This window comes from Rissa tridactyla, chromosome 3 (assembly GCF_028500815.1).
Source record: "Rissa tridactyla isolate bRisTri1 chromosome 3, bRisTri1.patW.cur.20221130, whole genome shotgun sequence".
In the NCBI taxonomy this organism is placed as follows: Eukaryota; Metazoa; Chordata; class Aves; order Charadriiformes; family Laridae; genus Rissa; species Rissa tridactyla.
Window position 1 is genome coordinate 81,854,835 of NC_071468.1, and position 19,768 is coordinate 81,874,602.

Here is a 19,768-nt window from a genome sequence, read left to right on the forward strand (position 1 = left end):
GTGTTTGGGGTACATAACAAGATGTAATTTTTTTTCTAAACAGAATGGCTCACAGGTTTGCAATGTATGAATGTTTGACTATCTTACATTCTGTAGGAAAACATAAATTTGTTTTTATGAAACAGATAATTAAAAGACAACCTGTATGCTAAGCCTCAGAAGTTGTTTGTGTGATGCACAGCTACACTTCTTCAGTGAATTCACATTTGGATTTTGATTAAATGACCAGTGTGGTGAAATCACTGAAGATTTTTAAAATAATGTTTAGTGGCAAATATTTATCCTTTAATTCTGTTCCTCAGAGGAGTCCTTGATTAATGACCCAAATTTCCTATGAGAGACTTCATCCATATGGCTTCTCTGGTGTTTAATAGAGGGGTCATCTCACACTCCAGTCTGTCCTCGCTCATATGAGAGGACACTTTCATGAGATTTGGAAGACTTGAGTATTTTATTAAAGTGTTTTAAATTGCTCAAAAGCTTTTAGGGAATGTGCAAGGTATCCCTTTCCAAAGGGAGATATGTTAAGAAAGAGAAGCTTTTGTTTTAATGACATTTTTTCTGGTAAGGTATGGATGTAGCTCTGTGGTAGTTTACTGCACAATAACAAAAATAAAGAAAATCTTGTTATCTCAAATATTTAACACTGCTGCCTGGAAGTGTGCGTCCCCTGTAGCTGCAGATATAATTCATGTCATGTAACGTAACTAACTGATCTTGCAGCATTCCTAAGAGTTCGTTCCTGACACGTTCCTACTCCTTGTTACACAATAGCTGACATTGGTCAAAGCCTAAAACTATGTTCGTGAGGTTTGAATGTGTGATTTAATCTCATGCTTTTAGAGTTGAAACTCAAGACATTTGCTGAAGCGTTTGGACAATACAGCAACCCCTGTTTCTCTTTCCCAGTAAGTAACAGATGCGGGTGAAAGATCCATCAAGAGCCAACCCCGAGAAAGCAAAGAGAAGCAAAAGGCCTAACAGGCCGCAGGATGAGGACTCCTCAGATGATATTTCAGGTAAATATATTAAGGGATGTTTGGCCCTGAGGTTGAGGGCTAATAACTTCCGTGTTGACTGATGAAAACCACAAATGAGCGGTACCATGAAATACTTTCCTTGTTTCGATTTGTAACAGAAATATCCCCAGTCAAGTGCTTATGACATGATCAGTTGTTACACTACGTGACTGCCCAAAGGGCCAAAGAGTTGGTTGATCTTCAATGACAACCTCTTCAGAGCAGAACAGTCCTTTCCAACGCGCAGAAGGTCAAGCGTGCGTGGCAGCAGGCTGCTTGCCTGAACAGGGAGCTTCTGAGGCAAAAAGGAAGGGCAGAGAGGGTGGAGGCAGGTTTGGGCTGCCCTTGCAGGGGCCCTGAGTGTGCAGGGATGGGATTAGGTGACCCAGCCTAAGTTAGAATTGAATCCGTAAAGGGTAACATAGGCTTGTATGGATACTGTGCCAGCAAAAATGAAGGCTAGGGCAAGTGCAAGCCTGCTGCTTGATGGGGCAGGGGACCTAGGGACAAGGGGCATGCGAAAAGGCTGAGGACCTCGATCCTTCCTTTGCTTCTGTCTTCACATGGAAGCTCTGCACTTGGTCCTCCCTGGTCCCTGAGCCTAGTGTCAGACTCTGGGATTTAGGCATTGTCCAGAGTATAAAAAGATTGAGAGCTGTTAAGCAAACTGGACATGAGTAAGTCTGTGGCATCAGGTGGCACCTGAAGATGCTGAGAGAGCAAGGTGATACTGTGAGGCTACACTCTGTCATCTTCTTCACAACAAAATGGGGAGAGCAGTTGATATGCTAGAGGGTAAGTCTACCATTCAGAGTCACCTAGACCGGCTGGAGAAATGGGCTGGCAGAAACTGCACGGAGTCAACAAAGGCAATTGGAGAGTTTGGCACCTGGGCCAAAATAACTGCACGCAATTACAGGGAATCAATGGCTTAAAAACAGTTTTGCGGAAAAGGTCCTGGGGGTCCTGGGGCACGTGCTGAATAAAAGCAAGCGGTGTGGCTTGTGCCTGCCGTGTGCTGGACTGTATTAACTAAAGGGCAGGGCGAGGTGCGTGATTCTTCCCATCTTTTCGGCACCTCTAAGACTTCACCTGAAGTATTGTGTCCAGTTGTGGGCTCCCTGTTACAAGGACATTGACTTGTCGAACTGAGTCCAGCAGTGGGCCACCTCCTCTGCGTTGTTAGGGAGATTGAGAACGTGATGCGTGAAGAGGGGCTGAAAGGAATGGATTTGTTTAGCCAAATGACTGAAAGTGTAGTTTCTTTCTTTGACTGCCTGATAAGTGGTTATAGAGAAGGCAGAGACAGACTTCTCTAGGAGGTCCGCAATGAAAGGACTAAAGGCAACAGAAAAAAATTAGGGCAAGGAAAATTCGGCTAGGTATGAGGAAAGTTACTTTATTTTCACCCTGAGGATGGTCAGATGGAAAACTGATTTTCTAGTGAGTAGGTGAAACCTCTGTCCTTGAAGATATTCAACACTCAGCTGAACAAAGCCATCAGCAACCAGATCTAAATTTGTATTTGGCCCTGCTTTGGATGAAGGTTTGGACAAGATGGCCTTCGGAGGTTCCTTCAAACCTAGGTTATTCTGTGATATTATAGTGGAATTTGTGCAAAAAATATGACAGAGAAGAATGTGGTTGATATTCATGTTCAGAATGGGCAGTTGTAGTATTTGGGTATTTGAAAAATCTTTCCTTATGGATTGAAAAAGAGGTAACTGCCTGTGTTGTTACATGCAAAAATAGGTTTATATGGTATTTTACTGGTGACAAAAAAAAACAAAACAAAAACCAGGGAAATTAATTTTATACAAAAGCAATCCTTATACTTCTGTACAAAGTAGTTTATCTGTTTTTAAGAGGTGGTGTTTATTGACTTGAAAATGATTCTTATTATAGAAAGACTGAAATAGATCCTTCATAAAATTCAGTATATGGGGAGCAGCTGTCTCATTTTTCCTGTTTTAGTTCTTTGCTATTTTTTTTTCCTAATGCTGAATTCGTTGAAGGCTGCTATTTTAATGTACACGTGCTCCCTTTCATAGCTATTATTTTTAATGGTTGAAAGTGAGTATGTGCCATTTTCTCTAGGCTTAACCTGCCAGCACGTGAGCCAAGCGGTGGATGTGCATCATGTGAAGAGAGCGGTAGCTCAGAGCGTCTGGTCAATATGCGCAGAATGTCTGAAGGAGAGGCGGATGAGTGATGGTGAGCCCGTGGCACCTTCAGACATCTGGCTGTGTCTCAAATGCGGCTCTCAGGTAAGCATATGCTGTAAATTTACGGAGGTGGATCGGCCCTGATTTTTCTAAAGGATACGGCTGGTGTGGATCCTTGTGTGTTAGGCATCTCGTTACCTTCAGTGAAACAATGTGACATAAGTGCTTAGTTGTGAGAGTCCATGCTCCAGCTTCTTCAGTGGAGTGCGATGTAGCATTACGGTCTTCTTGTCTGGTTTTCGTCAGTGTTTTGTGTTAGCTTTATGGTGTGGTTCGGTATTGCAAGTAGTAAGTGACAGTCCTACCTTTCCTGTGTTCTTCATCTGCATGCTTTTGCCACTTACGGAGAATCGGCTCCAGGAACTGTGTGGTTGCAAAATGCATCCGTTCAGCTGGCTCATCTGGCAGAAGATTCTGCAAATACAAATGAATGAAAAAACGGATCTGTATATTGCTGAATCAACTCACATTGTGGGCACTCAGTGCTAGATTTGATTGAAACCAGGGAGAAAGGATTGTGCCGGCGTGAGAATGCCGCTTTTTGTGGCAGCTAGCCATTAGATTTGATCAGTTATAATGTGAAATTGTGCCCTCAGAGTTTAAAATGGCGGGTCCTGACCCCAAGGGCTTACACAGGTTTCTGACCTGTGAGTGAAGTAAAGCCTGATACAGAAAAAATCAGTTTACAGGCAGTGCCATGCTTGGTTCAGCTAATAGTTGCCTGAACAAAGCATTTCACAATTTTCTTAGACTTTTGGTAGATCTTGCTATAGTAAGGACAGAAGCCAGGTCCTACCAGTATTAACTGAACAGATCTAATTTTGTGAAGAAACATGCTATTCACAGTCTTCAGAAAATAGTTAACTAGATCAGAGGAAGACTCATATAGCTTGTCTCTGAAATTTTGTAGTTAATGAGGGCTTTTACAAGGAGTTAAATCTGTCTGCTTTTTTCATGTTTTGGAGGCTAACAACTGCATAAACTCATGCCTCATTCAGAGACCAGTCCTGAATCTTGTAAGTCCCACTCTGTAGACACTTAAAAAATTACAAATGCGTTCTCTTGAAGTTGCTGTACATAGTGTGTTCTGAGTAGCTTTTTTGTATAAAACCATTTTATGTGCCTTTTGCTATCTGGAATGCATTTGGCATTCTTGAGCAGTGAGGGTTACCTGTGCTGTCCTTTCCTTGATATTCTGTGAAGCAAATATGCTACATAGTAATTTATTTCACATTTTTTAAAGGGAATTCTTACTTTTGTGAATGGCATAATTTGCTGTCTGTTGATACTTACTTGAAAGCTAGGAATTATTTTTATTATGTTAAAACAAACCTAGTAATTTTCTATACTTTTAACTGATTTTTCCAAGTAGAAAAGATGAGATTTTGGTTCTGTGTAGTGATTGATTTTCCTTTATTAGTAAGAAGAAAATGTGTTCATTAAAAAAAAAGTTAATTTGTAATACTGAATTATAAAGAGTGTTAAACCCTCTCAGTCCTTGAGATTGCTAAGTAAGTATTTAGGGCACTATATCTTTCTGCTTAATTTTGAAAAGTAAAGTTTTTGCAGTTTATTTACTAATAATATAGTCTTTTTGTACTTTCCTTTTTACCCCTTACTGTGTTGATGTTTCCGTTTTTAGGGATGTAGTAAGAACTCGGAAGGCCAGCATTCTCTGAAACACTTCCAAACAGCACGCACAGATCCTCATTGCATTGTTATCAACCTCAGCACGTGGATCATATGGTAAGAATGAGTATGCAGGTGCTCGTGGGTGCTTGTGTGTAAGGACTACTCATGTAGTGTAGTGTCTTCTCATGATAAAGAATGATTATGACAGGTAAAATGAATACTTGATATAAAGCAAAGGCAGGCTTTCTGGAGAGAAAGTTAGTTTGTCTTTAGGACTCTCGGAGGGGTCACAAATCAATACTAAGATAGAAGTTTGTGTCCGTTGTGTTCTGTAGAGAGTTGGCTGGTTAGAGGAGTTTGTCCTTCCTGCTTGTTTTTATATCATAGAATCGTAGAATCTTCATGGTTGGAAAGGACCTTTGAGATAATCGAGTCCAACCACACACACACACAAAAAACCCCTACAATCTCTGTCACTAGAGCATGCCCTGAAGTGCCACATCTAGACGTTTCTTAAATACCACTAGGGATGGTGACTCAACCACCTCCCTGGGCAGGCTGTTCCAGTGCCAAATATGTTTGCAGGACTATAAACTGAGATTATTTACATCTGTGTCACGGTGCATTGGGGCTGATCTACAGAAGAACATATAAGGGATGAGAGAATTCAATTTTATTCCTCTTTTTAGTATGAAACATTGCAACCTAGAGCTTAAGTAATTTGCGTAAGGTTGTGAGAAAAGTTTGTTAGAGCTGGGAGGTGCATCCAGATGTCCTGAATTCCACTTCGTTTCGTCTTTTGTTTAGGTGTTACGAATGTGATGAAGAACTGTCAACACACTGCAACAAAAAGGTTTTGGCTCAGATAGTTGACTTTCTTCAAAAACATGGTTCCAGGGCTGAACCAAGTAAGTTTATACGAATAGTTTTATCTGGGGATGTCTATAATGTACTGTCTCCAAAAGCGAGTATTTCAGATTTTGAGTCATGTTAAACATACAAATGAAAAATTCTGTATGATGTAAGTATGGTTCAATTTGTAGTTGCACAATTACTCTACAAGTAATGCCTGTTGTAGTGGTTTTCATAAACGTAATTTCATTTTTTTTCGTACAGTGTGGTTACATTTTAGGAATATTTTTGGCACTGTAAGATGGTTTTCCCAAATTTTATCTTCAATGAAGAAACATTAGTTTATTGTAGAAAAGGTGTTACCTTAAAAAAGATAGCATGTAATTTAGTGCACAAAAACTATATAGAAGCATTAATCAATTGAATTTTCCAAGTATGGATATGTCACATCTTAAATTTTTTCTGATTTAAATTTGTTTCCCATAGTAATTAAATTTGTTTAAGGGGATCTTTTAGTACTCTGTTTTGGTTGTAATGCTTTCTGTTCACTGATGTCATTGGGTTTTAATAAATAGAACACTAATAGAAAATAGTATTAAATTGTTTTCTTATGTTAGGAGCCTACTATTCTTCTCAATATATGCAGCAGTTGATAGAACTTCGTACGTGTGGCCCTCAGGTGTTTGCTCATGATAAAGTTGATGTTATTCATCCCTGCTGTAACCACCTTGGCAGCATTTCTGGCTTATGACTTATGGAATGCATTGGATTCCAGATTTTCTTCACAAAAAACAGAGCTTAAGTAAACTTTTAAAACAATTGGTTGTAGGTTTTAGCAGAGACAGTCATCTGTTTAGAAGTAAGAATGGAGAAGTATTGCCTTTCTGAATTAGAGTAGGTATTCCTTTTAGCTGCATGTGCATAAATCCTACTGGTTTTAAGAGGTGTTACATATTTTTTGAGGGGGAAAAAATGAAAGGCCACTCAGAAATACATATTTTATATTTTGATCCAGTCACAAGTTGTATGTTAAATTATTCAATTGTAATAAATTGATAAATTGCTAATTTTTGCATCTCTTCTTGGAGCAGTGAAAAAACAGTATGTGATTTCAGTTTCATTCACAGCTTCAATTTCAAGTTTATGTGTAATAAATGGGTGTTGCAGCTTGCTTGCAGATGGAAATGTAGTGTTTGTTTCAATTTAATGGAAAGAATTTCATTTTGGTTTTGTGCTACTGGATAAGACTTTCAGAATGATATGTACCTGTGTGCTTCATGGTTTAGATTCTTAATTTATGAATCTGCAAAATATCTAAAGTTTTCAGAGTGTGGTGCTTAGAAGTTTTCTGTGAAATGTCTTAAGCAACAAAAATTCCAAACTAACTCAGGAAAAGTAACCTTAAATTAGGCCCAGGATTTCTTAAAAATGGGGTTTATAGCAGAGCAGGGCAGAATATATTTGTGGTTCATTTTGATGCTCTGTTTTGAAAACGCTTATATTTCATTTAAGTATTTGCCTGATATAACTGGAAGCTCTGAAGGGCAGTTGTGTCTCCTGCTCCACGCCAGGAAAGGGCTAAGGCTGATACAAAAAGCGAGCACATGTGTGTACTTCCAGTAATGGTTTTAAAACTGGAAATCCGCAGAGAGTGTGGCTGTGCTGAGCAGTTTGGACCTCGTTCTTGAGAACTCTGGGAACGTTGGCCCAAAGGTGTTTTGTTGGGATTTCTTAAGTGGCAGGGAAAAGAGGAATAAGCTGTTTGCCTGGCATACTTCGTTGCTTTGGGCAGGCTCCTTGCTGGAAGAGGCTGGGAAACAGCCGTGTGTGGATAAATAAGTGGTATGCGTGAGAGGGCATTCCCAGGCAGAGTTGGCATTCTTGTTTCACTTTGATAAATGTAACAGCAATGCCTTTTCTGTTTTATGTCAAATACTTGGGCTGACACACTTGGTACTTCCTCTAAAGAAATGTAGTTTAAGTAAGACTATTTTTTTTCTTTAAATTAGACTGCCTGTTTTTTTAAAAATAAAATCTGAAATCGAAATGTAATTCATGCTGTTGTTCAGAACACAAAGTATAACAGAGAAAATCAACTCTACTATTGACAAGTTATCTTTTTTTTTTAAGCGTAGCATTTTATTTCATGTTACAGTGATATTTTCAGGATAACTGTCACCCTTTAAGTTATTATTTGGCTTATATTTTTAAAAATTTATTTTGTACATTCAGCCATTATAAAAAACCCCTCTAATTATAAATAAATGAAAAATAACTTGTGTGAGAAACAAGGAGTGTAAAACCTGACAATTATTCATTCATATTTCTCACTTAAAAATCTTGTGCCTTTTTTCCCATTGGTTTTCTGTTTCTTCCTAAAAAGCAGCCACAGCGAAGACACTTGATTTTCATATCAGAATGTGGCACTGTAACAACAATTCATCTTATGTCTGTATTTCTTTCTGTTGTACCAAGTGGTTGGCATGATGCATCATTAAAATTCAAATAGCATTCTGTAGAAATTTCTGCATAAATGCAGTATGAACATGGATATGAGTAACAGATAAGGGCTGCTAGGTTTTTTTTTTTGGTTCTCAAAACTGCAAGAGTCATTTAAAGATAAAATGATCAGCTTAAACATGTAAGGGAGGGTTATATAGATTTCCTAATTAATGCATCTTGGAAAATAAACAAAAGCAAAATGCTTGTCATTTGGTACTAATGTGGTGGAATAGTGTGGCAGCAGGATCCCTGCTTTTCACTCGGCCTCATAAAGATTCGACTTCACTTCAGCTGTAAAAATGTGCAAATTACATTACTACTACATGACTGACTTTTGTAATTACATTAAGCGATTGAGATAAATCCCAGTGCTGGGTTCCCAAAAGAATGCTTGCAGCTGTGTGATTTTCGCATCTGATCCTATGGTTTGTTGTACCCAGCAATGCCTGTTTGTTTTGGGGGGGGTTTTTTTGGCCTTTTTTTTTTTTTTTTTTAGAGGAGTCTGTTTGGTTAAGAGGTCATGTTGGGCACAAGATGGAAGAATAAAGCAAGATTGCTTTCTAGGGTGTACCACCCAGAAATTTGTTTTGTGGAAAAGGTTAGCGGGCCATGATGATTTTCACGGAAAGGCAGGTGCAGTATTGTCCGTGTGGCACACTTGTGAGCTTCACATGGACATAATGCACATGTAGTACACAGAAACCATGCTGAGACATTGCGATCTGCATGTCTGCTCATTTGCTGGAGAAAATAAATTGTTTTGCAGTCTTAAAAGTGAATATTATGCGTATTTTCCTTGACAAAAGCCAAATTAGATGTTGGTGGAGACATAAGATTGCATACTCAATTTTTTTAGAGAGCAGTTAATTAAATTTGTTCGTGTGGCAATAGAATGGGAAGGGAGAATATTTATTCTCAGATTTTCTAGTTAAATTTATTGTTGGGAAGGTCAAACAGAGGAACGAGATTTTGCTAGTAAGTTCAGCTGCCCGGATTTGCCAATAGGTGAAAGTTAGAAACTTGATTGCTGTTTTAATGGATGTAATGGACATAAAGGAAAGATTAAAACATATATAATTTTACAGTACAATTAATAGGTGTTAACTTGTATGGAAAAACAAATAGTATGATGAATAACTTCTCAGATCTGCATTCGTCTGTGGATATTAGCAGTTGACAAAGGATCGCACTGAAAAAATAATTGTGTTCTTTCAAAATTGATTTTTACTATGTGTAATTTGGACTTTAAAGTCATGTAAGTCCATTATGTCTATTTAAAAAGAAAACTAACTAGCGACATAAAGCAGAATACGGTGATTCTCCAAATCTGAGATACACTTTAGCAAAAAGACATTTCTGTTGTTGGTCATAAATTTTTCTTTCAAGTTTACTTACTTGTTAGGGGCTACTGTTAATTATACAAGTTGCAAAGAAATGAAAAGTGAATCCTTGGCAAAAAAATTTTTAGACATTCTGTCATTTTAATCCATGTATTCTTCCCTTTCCTGTGCACATACTTATTTACTTGTGAGGTGTAGCACAAGTCATTTAAGCGTAGAGGATCAAAACTGGTGCTTGAATAGCTTGCTCTTTCACACTATGCAGACGTGTTTTTTCGTTTGTAACATTCTGGCAGAATCTGAGAAATAAAATTGCAGTTGTAATCTTTCATTTGGTAGTGTTGTAACACTGCAAGAGAAACTGGGCTTTTAAAACGTAAAGCTAGTGACCATTTCAGAAGAGAACCGTGCTGTTTTTCTAAGGGTTAGATTCTCATTGTTGTACAGTGTCGGAAAAAAAAATTCTAAATTTTTTAAATAAAAAAGGAGCGCCAGACAATTTAGTAGCATTTCATAATACAGCGTGATGAGAACTTGGTAAAAGAAAGGCAGTCTATTAACCTTGCTTTTACTGTGAAGACCTTCAACTGAAGTACCAGAGTTGTATTCAATAGAAAAGGCTTGACCTTGGAATAAAAGTGCATATTCCTGGAACCATCATTTTTAATTAAAAAAAAAAAAAAAAGTTGCATTGAAAGGATGAGCAAAAATGCTTACTCCCCTGGCTGAAAGAAAAATTGGATGTCATTTATCCTTTTGCTTGCGTACCATCTGCACCCCCAGGCACAGCTCAGTTTCAGCAAGGGTGGTACAGAAGTCCATGAGCACTGCAAATGTTTGAAATACTGGCAAAACAAATTGATGGAGACCCTGCCGTAAGTTTTCCGAAAGTCTTTTGCAAGTGGATGTGTCAGCACTGTGTGTGTGTTCGTACACCTGGTCTGGTGACTTGCTCCGATTCACGGGCTGAATTGTTGTCTGTGCTGAGCAAGAGGTGTAGCAGCGGAGCAGTCTCCGACTGCAGCCCTCTTTCCTCTGGGTCTTTGAGCAGCCTGGTCTAGTGGGAGGTGTCCCTGCCCATGGCAGGGGGTTGGAACTAGGTGATCTTTAAGGTCCCTTCCAACCTAAACCATTCCATGATTCTGTGGTGGGAATGGGAGTTACTAGCATGGGGGAGAGCAGGGGATGTCGTGAAGCTTTGCCGGGCCTGAAGGCAGTGCCTAAAGCGCAAATACAGCTGTCTGAGCACCAAAGGAGCAGGTGCTGGAGGTGGACATCATGGTGGGACCAGAAGCAGGCAGTGACCTGGTGCCAGGGAAGAGGCGGTCAGTAGGGTGTGATGAGTTGGATTGAGAGCTGGGCAATGGGTGTTGGCAGAGTGCTCCAGTCAGGTGTCTCTGCGGCCAGATACGCATCGTTGAGGGAAAAGGAGGTTGTGGTGATCAAGGCACAACTTGGGTGAGAGTTTTCCCTGTGTGACTGGATTAGAAAGGCCACCTCTGCTACAAAACTGCAGAAGGAGTCAGACAGAGAAGCGTAGTCTGAACGTCTGAGCCCCAAAACAGTCACAGTCAGGTGCGCTGTCGCTGCTGTGGAGGGACAGACCTGCCTTGGGCTGGTGTCCACAGGGCCTGAGAAGGGCAGAGACTTGAGGGGCACCACGTCAGTTCTCTAAAAGATGTAATAGTGAACTACAGGCAGAAGTCAATCTGTGAATTTAATTACTTTTGTGCTTTTTACCCACGTTGCTCTTGTTAACATTAACGAGGTCCTTTATAACAGGTATTACTGCACGTGGCGGGGTGGCTTGGAGTACTTTTCTCAAAACACTGGCCAGGAGCTGAAGGCCCTTGTGGGCAGCAGCGGATGACAACCATTTTGATGGAATCCTTCTGCTGGGGTCCTCGTTGTGTCTATGCTGGCATAAAAGTCACTTTTCATATTCAAAAGCACGCCCATTAAAATATTACAGGACTACAAGATTGTGTCAGCAAGAGTCTATGGAATGGTTCAGTGCAAATACACTTTAAAAAATCACATATTACCCTTTTGATTAATAACATGCTTGTAGCCTTGGGTTAATCTTGCAGAAGGACCCTCCAGCCCCAATCTGTAGAAGTATTAGCTATCACAGTCATTACCAGCATTTTCTATTAAGACTGACCAACTCTTCACATGTCAACTAAACATTCAGCTTCAGGCCTGTCTGTCATTTGTCACTGAGCTGGGGACACTGAGTTGAGTTAAATTAAAAACTGCTGTCCCTCCTCTGACTCTGTATATGTCCTTAAAAATGTCTGCATGGAATAAGCGAGGCAGCAGATAATGTTTGTAATGGCAAAGCAACACTTTTCTGTCAAGACTTTTTCACAGATACAAAAAACCAGTAAAACGTCACATGGATTGTGTTTGTAAAATCTATTAAAAATCAAGAAGCAATAATTAAAACCTTCTGAATGAAAGAATTTTCCTAGATGCAGGCCTTTTCTTGGTTTACTGCTACTTCTCCTTATCCCTATACTAATTATCCAGCTTTGTGGCAATGTCTGGTTCTCGTTTATTGTGTTTTATAATTGCGTATTCATCCAGCTCTTATCGCAAAGCTGGATGCTTTGGCTTTGTTTTTTCCCCCTTAAATAATTTATATGTAAGGTTCAGCAAATGGAACCTTGCTACTTGTGTGAAGCTGCCATTTAACCATGAAGTGAAATGCTTTTATCGAGTTTGCCCTGCAGATATGGTCCGCTGTGGCAGGGCTGTCCATATTTGGTGGCTGTGCAAGGAGAGCCAGGTGGTGCTGCAAAGCGTAGCACAGTGAAGCGTGGACAGATCTAGGTTTGACATTTGTCATCCTGTACTGCTAAAGGGAAGAGAAAAATCTGCTTTTCCATATGCTTATGCTTTAATTTTTGCCTGCAGTTTTGTCCAGATGGCCTTGTGAACATTGTTTACTTTAAGATGCTGTCCCAGATGTTTTTGAATGCCGATGGATAAATGCAACAACTGTGGTATACTAATACACAAATTATTTACACAATTTTGGCTTTTTTTTTTCCTTTTTTTTTTTTTTTTTTATTTTTAACCATCTCCTCTTCCCAGCACTTCTCTCTCATGTTTCGGAGGGGAAGAAGTCTCCACTTGTGTTACTAAATTTCTGAGAGTGAGCGGTGCCTTTGAGTTGCAGACACTTGGAGCTCCCATTCTTTTGGAGCTCTGCGTGGGTGGATGAGTCTCAGACACTGCAGCGTGGCCCTTGTAAGCATGTCAATTAAAAGGCGTTGCTGCACGTGGTCCATAAAACAGTGGCTGTTTCAGGGTGTGAGCAGCCCCCAAGCTGTTTGTCAGTCGTTGCATTCAGAAACACTTTGTCTGCTTTTTCAAGGAGAACTTGGTGTCTTACTTCGCCCTTGTACTGTCTTAATTTTCCACACGAGTGGAAAGCTGTGTAAGCAGTATTACCAAAAATATTTAAAAATGTTTTTGCACGGCAAAGCACCTCTAACTGCGTTTTGACAAACACAGATACAATTTGGAAAAATAATTATGCCCTCATGACACTATAGGGTGCAGGCAGACTGCGTCAGAAGTTTGTTGCCAGATACAGTAGATATTTTAATGACTTATTTTTTATTTAATTATATTTTTTTCATCTTCTAAGCAAGAAACTACCTAGGAGTGTACATAAAAGAACCTTTTGGCATGAGCATTTCATTAACGTAAATAGGTCTGTTAGCTATTTCTCAAGAACACTTTAATGAGACTTCAATGTGAAACTCATTAGAACAAATATATGAATTCATATGTCAAGACAGAGATTGCAGCATCACAGTTCTTGGCATCTATTAAGTCCATAACTCATTTACATTGACATGCATTGTTAATCAATATTTAAGACACTGCAGATGTCAGTAATGTTCATACTTAGTCCTGCAACCATGACAATATGAAAGTTGCTAGTAGAATTTGAGGCTAAATATTGTTATCTCAAGTCTTTCCATTACCTCTAGGCTACAAGTTAATGACTGTCTAACTTTGCTGCCCCTCATCTATTTAAATAATAAGGGAAACGGGGAAATACGTGGACATAATACTGGTAGCATATTCCATTGCAGTTTTATCAAGTTTTTGTTGTTTAAAATTTAAACAGCTGCATTATATGCATTTGGGTTGCGTTAGCAATTCCTCAGGCTGTGACAAAGGGAGGCGGGTGGAGGAGCAAATGTAGCATTTGGGGAAACTGATAACAACTCTGATTTGGCTGTTGACCGTGTTGTACAACGCAATTCGAACAAAGCACGGTAAGCAATAAAGACTTGCAGCATTCAGCTGGTAACTTTTGGTTACCTCTCTTCAAATGCACCAGAAAGCAGCCTTTGTGTGGCATTTCTAATGTGTCTAATGAACATACATCTTAACTACCCATTGTTAATAAACTAACAGAGCCTATTTTACTTTATTTATTGCTTGGGTAATTGAAGAAGTTACAGTCTTATAGGGGAGCGTGATTATTGTGGAAGGTTTTGTTGGATATATGTAATTTTTGGGGGGATTCATTCTTTTTTCCCACCTGCTGTTGACTATTATTTTTAAAGATTACCTGAACAAGCTGAGGGTACCATCAAGGTATCTTTCCGCGGATGTTAAAAATCATAAACATAATCCATGGAAGGACTGTATTGATTAAACTATGCAATTATATAGTAATATTAATCTATAGTTTAATTATAGGTTCATCAAAAATCATACGACTCCGTGAAGAAAACAATGAAACAAGTGAGATACTGAAAGGAAAAAGTTCTGGTAATGGTGCATCAGTTCCAGTTAAAGGAATAAATAATTTAGGAAATACGTGCTTTTTTAATGCTGTCATGCAGGTAAGATGGAAAGATCATACAGCTTTCTCTTAATATATTTCAGAAATACTTTATCTGTATAAGCTGTGGACTTCAGAAAAGGTTCTGACTGTTACCAGTCTTCATTCTGCTTTCTGAAGGTCCTTTTCAAATTCTTTTTACTCCTTGCTATCCAAGCAAGATTTCCTGTTATAACAAAAAAGAATCCCTGGATCAGTAGCATTTTTCACAGTAATGAGACAAATGAAAATGTCAAGTGTTTTACACACTGCATATGTGTGTGGGTTGTGCTCTAGCATATGGTTTTATTTGTAGTTCAGCATTAGGCAGTCATGAGTAATGCACAGTATTTACCATAATGGTGGGTGTGAAAAGTGGTACTTTTTGCGTAATATAAATGTCTGCACAGTGCATTGGGATGGTTTTAAGCCCTTACAATGGATGCAGTTATAAAAGTACTGATTATGGGGTTTTTTTTCTGACCAGAATAAGAGGAATGAGTGATACTAATACACTTTTATTGATGTTGAGTGTACAACTAATCCAATATCCTCAAAAAAGCAGCAGCCTTAGCGGGTTTTATATTGGACCATCCTATTGCTTGTCAGTTGAGCAGGGACATCTCTATTTCTGCAGACAGGAGTGAACAAATGAGAGAAACTGCTACAAAGGCGTTCTGAACTGGCACTCTTTACCTTGTGTTTATGGTGGTGATTACAAAACTCGGCAAACAAATAGTACATTTGTCAGGAGCAGAATTACTGCAAATTGTTTCCTGTCTTAGGGCTTTGTAGAAACCTAAGTGATCTGCAGTCAAAGTTAACCAAAAATAAAGAAACAAAGCTGGGATATGTTGAGTTGGTTTCTTTTTCAAATTCAGAGAGGTGATGCTTTTCAGTGTGCCAAAGCCTTTGTGCTTCTTGTGCCACCATGAAGGGGACTGCGGAGTTTAAAAGAAACAAATGAATTCTGATACTAATGTCCTCGCCATAAAAAAACCCTAAGAGTTAATGAATCTTGTTGTTCAACAAAAATAACAAAGTTATTACTAGGAAACTATTTTGGAATTACAGAACCAGAAGTAGATACAATTTTAGAAACAGTCTGAGTTCAATGATCTTGGCTCTTACAAGAGTGATACCTGCTTTTTCTAGTGGTCTCATTTAAACCTCAGTTGTACATTATGAAATATATCTGGTTTTGTCTATCCCTGAGACAAGAATTTATAACTAAAGAAAAAAATATAGTTGAAAGATCAGCATGTCTTTCTTGGTTGTTTGGTTTTTTTTTTTGTCCTTTAAGAACTTGGCACAGACTCACATACTAAATGAACTGATGTATGAGATGAAGGAGAAAGGAACAAAGTTAAAAATCTGTCATACTTCAGACTCCCAATTGGTAAGTATGCAGCGAGAAATATAAGTTTGGGGAAATGTGGGAAGAAGCTGGAGGATGGAGAATCGCATCTCCATTAAAGAGAGACTCTTACTGTCCCCTTTCTTTTGCCTTGTAATTGTTTAGCCAGTTTATGATTTCTGTGAACTCACTCCAATTACAAAACTGATTATTCAGCCCTGGAGAAGGAAGAATAATCACTTCCTTTCACATTTTGTGACATAGAAGTAGCAAATAATGCCTGACCTTAAGAAAGAATGGATGAATTATTTTTGTTTCCCATTTAGTTTCTTCAGTATGAATGTATGATACAGAAAATAGTATATTTGGCTCTAGAAAGTGTTCATGAAATATTTTATTCCAGTCTGTCCCAGCCCTTCATTGATAAGGCTTTAAAAATGTATTACGTACTTCACGGGCCAGAGGATTAAACTGAGAGTGAGGACCAAATTTCTTGTCCTCAAGCTCATTGCAGGCATATGGGAAAGAGACTCCTGTGGTTGTTCTCAAAATACATTGCTGTTCCTAGTCATGTCTCGGAGAGACATAGGTTTTCATAATATGTTGTTGGCAATAAAGATGATACCCCTTTCCCTCTGCTAGCTAAAAAAGGCAGTTGACAGAGGATTTCTTATTCTTTTTTTTTTCTTTTTTTTTTTTCCTGCTGGTCGCTGGGAGCTTCCTGGTGGCAGGGAGGGTTGAGGGGTGGGATTCTGTTTCAGATACCTCTGAAATAATGAAGATTTCTGTATGTTGCTGTCGGTGATGTTCCGAACTTCTCCAGGCAAGAACAGTGTGAAATGCACTGCCTTGCTGCCTTCATTACCTCCTGTGGCAGTTCTGAGCAACAACACGTTTCACTAAGTTCTCCTGAGCCACAGTGGAGGTCTGGAGCTTGTTTGTGCCCAGAAGCTTAAAAAGCCAGTGGTATGTTGGTTTATGCTTAATGTGAAACTTGCACAGCCAGGAGGTTGAAAGATTTATTTTTTTGTTTAATGACAATGCTTACAATGTAAATAAGATCTTTGGAGCAAAGACTGTGTTTTCTGGTCTTTATATGTCAACAGAGGATTAGAGGGCTGCAGTAGTCTAACTGATAGTAATGGAGAAACTCCCAGCTTCCTGCATGGTAAAGGGCATTTTCCCACCATTTCCTACCTTTTTATAATGCAAATACTTTATATTTGTGTGTATCCATAGTGCTTATGTTTTGTGTAGATCTGCTTTCTGGTTGAGGCAGCCTCTCTTATTGTTTGTCTGGCAGTTGTAATCTCATTTTGTGAGAGTCGGGCCAGCTAGTAGGAAGCACTGTGGTCACATACGGACCTGGGAGCATGTTAGGGAGAGCTGGCCATCTGTGGCTATTGAGATGCACGTGGCATGCGAGCAGTGCAGGAGTGTCTCCTACTCTAAGACTGGCTCAGGTGGCTGCTGGGGGGCTCCTTCCAGCAACAGGACCTGCTGGCTGGGGTGAATCTCATACCAGGAGGGGCTGCGTGGGATGTACCCTGTGCCTGTCCCTGCTCCGCCATGGTGGACCTGCTGCAAACCACTGCTGGTGCCTTCCCAGCACCTGGTTCCTGGAGGAACACGGTATATTTCTGTGGCTGTTGAACATGTGGAAATTTCAGTGTGCGGCTCACAGGTCAGAGAAGCTGGCCACCCCTTCCCTGGGGTTGAGCAGACAAAGTGTCACTGAGCTCTGTCTTACGCTGGCCCACAGAGGAGGTCGCCCGCGTTGTCTCTGCAACTGAATTTCAGTGCACATGGGAGTAAGAGTAAAGCAAGTAATTCGGGAGGTAGTCTGTTTTTGTGAGAATCAGACTGCCTGATTGACATGCCTGTTTCCAAAACTATTGGTTACCAGCCAATTTGCTGGACAAGAATTGTTTGTGTTTGCAGCTATTACTGCTTAAATAATAAGCTTTCTCATCCCCCTGTACTCAGCACTGGTGAGACCCCACTTTGAATACTGTGTTCAGTTTTGGGCCCCTCACCACAAAAAAGACATTGAGGTGCTGGAGCGAGTCCGGAGAAGAGCAACGAAGCTGGTGAGGGGTCTAAAGAACAAGTCGTATGAGGAGCGGCTGAGGGAACTGGGGTTGTTTGGTTTGGAGAGAAGGAGGCTGAAGGGAGACCTTACCACTCTCTACAACTATCTGAAAGGAGGTTGTAGAGAGGTGGGGGTCAGTCTCTTCCCCCAAGTAACAGGCGAAAGGACAAGAGTAAATGGCCTCATGTTGCACCAGGGGAGGTTTAGATTGGATATTAGGAAAAATTTCTTCACAGAAAGGGTTATCAAGGATTGGAACAGACTGCCCAGGGAAGTGGTAGAGTCACCATCCCTGGAGGTATTTATAAGTTGTGTAGCTGTGGTGCTTAGGGACATGGTTTAGTGGTGGCTTTGTCAGAGTTAGGTTGATGGTTGGGCTCGATGATCTGAAAGGTCCCTTCCAATCTTGGCAATTCTATGATTCTATGATTTCAATCATGTAGGTGACATCAACATTTTAAAAAAAAAAACGCAACCAAAACCACTCTTAAGACTGAAAGTTACACTGTTCTTTGTCATAAATGTCCTAACTTGAAATAAGTCTAGTGTGTTATTAACTTTGAAATCTGATGTGCAATTTACCTTTGCTTTGAAGGATCCTTTGGTGGTAAACCTCTCTAGCCCAGGACCCTTGACTTCGGCAATGTTCTTATTCCTTCACAGCATGAGGGAAGCTGGAAAAGGTCCGCTTTCTCCGAAAGTGCTGTTTAGCCAGCTTTGTCAAAAGTACGTATTGTCAGTATCTCTTACTTATTTATTTTTAATTTCCAGTGATATGTTTCTAAGCGTGACATGTCTGTTGTCCTTTCTAAGGTGCTATTAGGTTTTTACTGGGCAGTCCAGAAAATGTTTTCTTCATGCTTTAAAGTGGCAGGGCTCCTTGTTGTGCTCCAGGGTTGTACCTGCTCTTCGTGAAATGTATGATCCAGTTCATAACCAGTAACTTTCAATGGGCTTTGAACTGAGTATGAGGGGGCAGAAGAGGGTATGGTAAAACTGAAGAAAATAGAATTACCTTCGAGGTTTTGTGGTATGTTAGCATGAAGCTGTGCTAATACTGCAAAGTGCATGGAGCTATTTTGAAAAAAAAAAGGGTAAGCTTTTAAATGGGAAACCTCTGCTATGATGTCTGACCTTGGCATCAATTCAAAATTAAAAAGAGTCTAACAAGTAAGGACTTGAAGCAGTACTGAAATGGCATATGGCTCCAGATTGCAAAGAGCTCACAAGCCCTAAAGAAACTCCTGTTTCTTGTTCTGGAAAATGTTTACAGTGGTGCTTTGTAGGTGCCTTCAATTATGATGCAAACAATCTTGCTTTTAAAGCACCTGTAGAAGACCTATGTAAAAGTTGATACAAGTATTTAGATATTTGCTTTATAAGTAGAAGAAGCTGTAGAAGCAGAGTAGCTGGAGGATGATATAGCTGAATCTCACATTAAAAAAGATAAATAATGCGTGTTGTTTTACTTGCTACAATATTATTGTATGGAATTTTAAGCAGCAAGAGTGTTAGGAGGAGAGTTGCAGCCCACTACCATGGCATTGCAGGGCAACCTCACTGTGCAAACATGGGTTTAAAATTTGGTATCAATAAACAAAAGCTTTTAGACTACATCAAGGACAATTTAATTCTGATAAAGAAATCAGTTATTACTTTTTCTTTATCCTCAAAATTCAACTTCAGAAACTTAATATTATATTTTTTCTATTGTACTTGACTTCCTTTTGAGTCTTTTGAGCTGTAAAAGGGAATTTGTATAAAGTGTCCTTATAGTGATTTTGAGTCAAACAGCAGTGTTCTCTGTTTAGCATTATCTACCTGGAAGAAAAATATATAGTGAAAAAAATATGTTGTTTTCTCACTCCTCCTCCTGTTTCAGGACTACCCCAAAAAT

General features: G+C 39.5%; 1 protein-coding gene across 6 annotated transcripts in view; it reads left to right on the plus strand.

The window, feature by feature from the left end:
* Window positions 1-19,768, plus strand: part of USP45 (ubiquitin specific peptidase 45) — a 56,757-nt gene that overhangs the window by 7,877 nt on the left and 29,112 nt on the right. For all 6 annotated transcript variants that reach the window (XM_054197286.1, XM_054197285.1, XM_054197288.1 and 3 more), the window contains exons 2-8: window positions 910-1,019; window positions 3,117-3,286; window positions 4,887-4,990; window positions 5,684-5,784; window positions 14,299-14,444; window positions 15,726-15,821; window positions 18,467-18,597. In XM_054197286.1, the coding sequence (XP_054053261.1) occupies window positions 920-1,019; window positions 3,117-3,286; window positions 4,887-4,990; window positions 5,684-5,784; window positions 14,299-14,444; window positions 15,726-15,821; window positions 18,467-18,597 (848 nt within the window). In that variant the 5' untranslated portion in view covers window positions 910-919. The remainder of the gene's footprint in view (window positions 1-909; window positions 1,020-3,116; window positions 3,287-4,886; window positions 4,991-5,683; window positions 5,785-14,298; window positions 14,445-15,725; window positions 15,822-18,466; window positions 18,598-19,768) is intronic.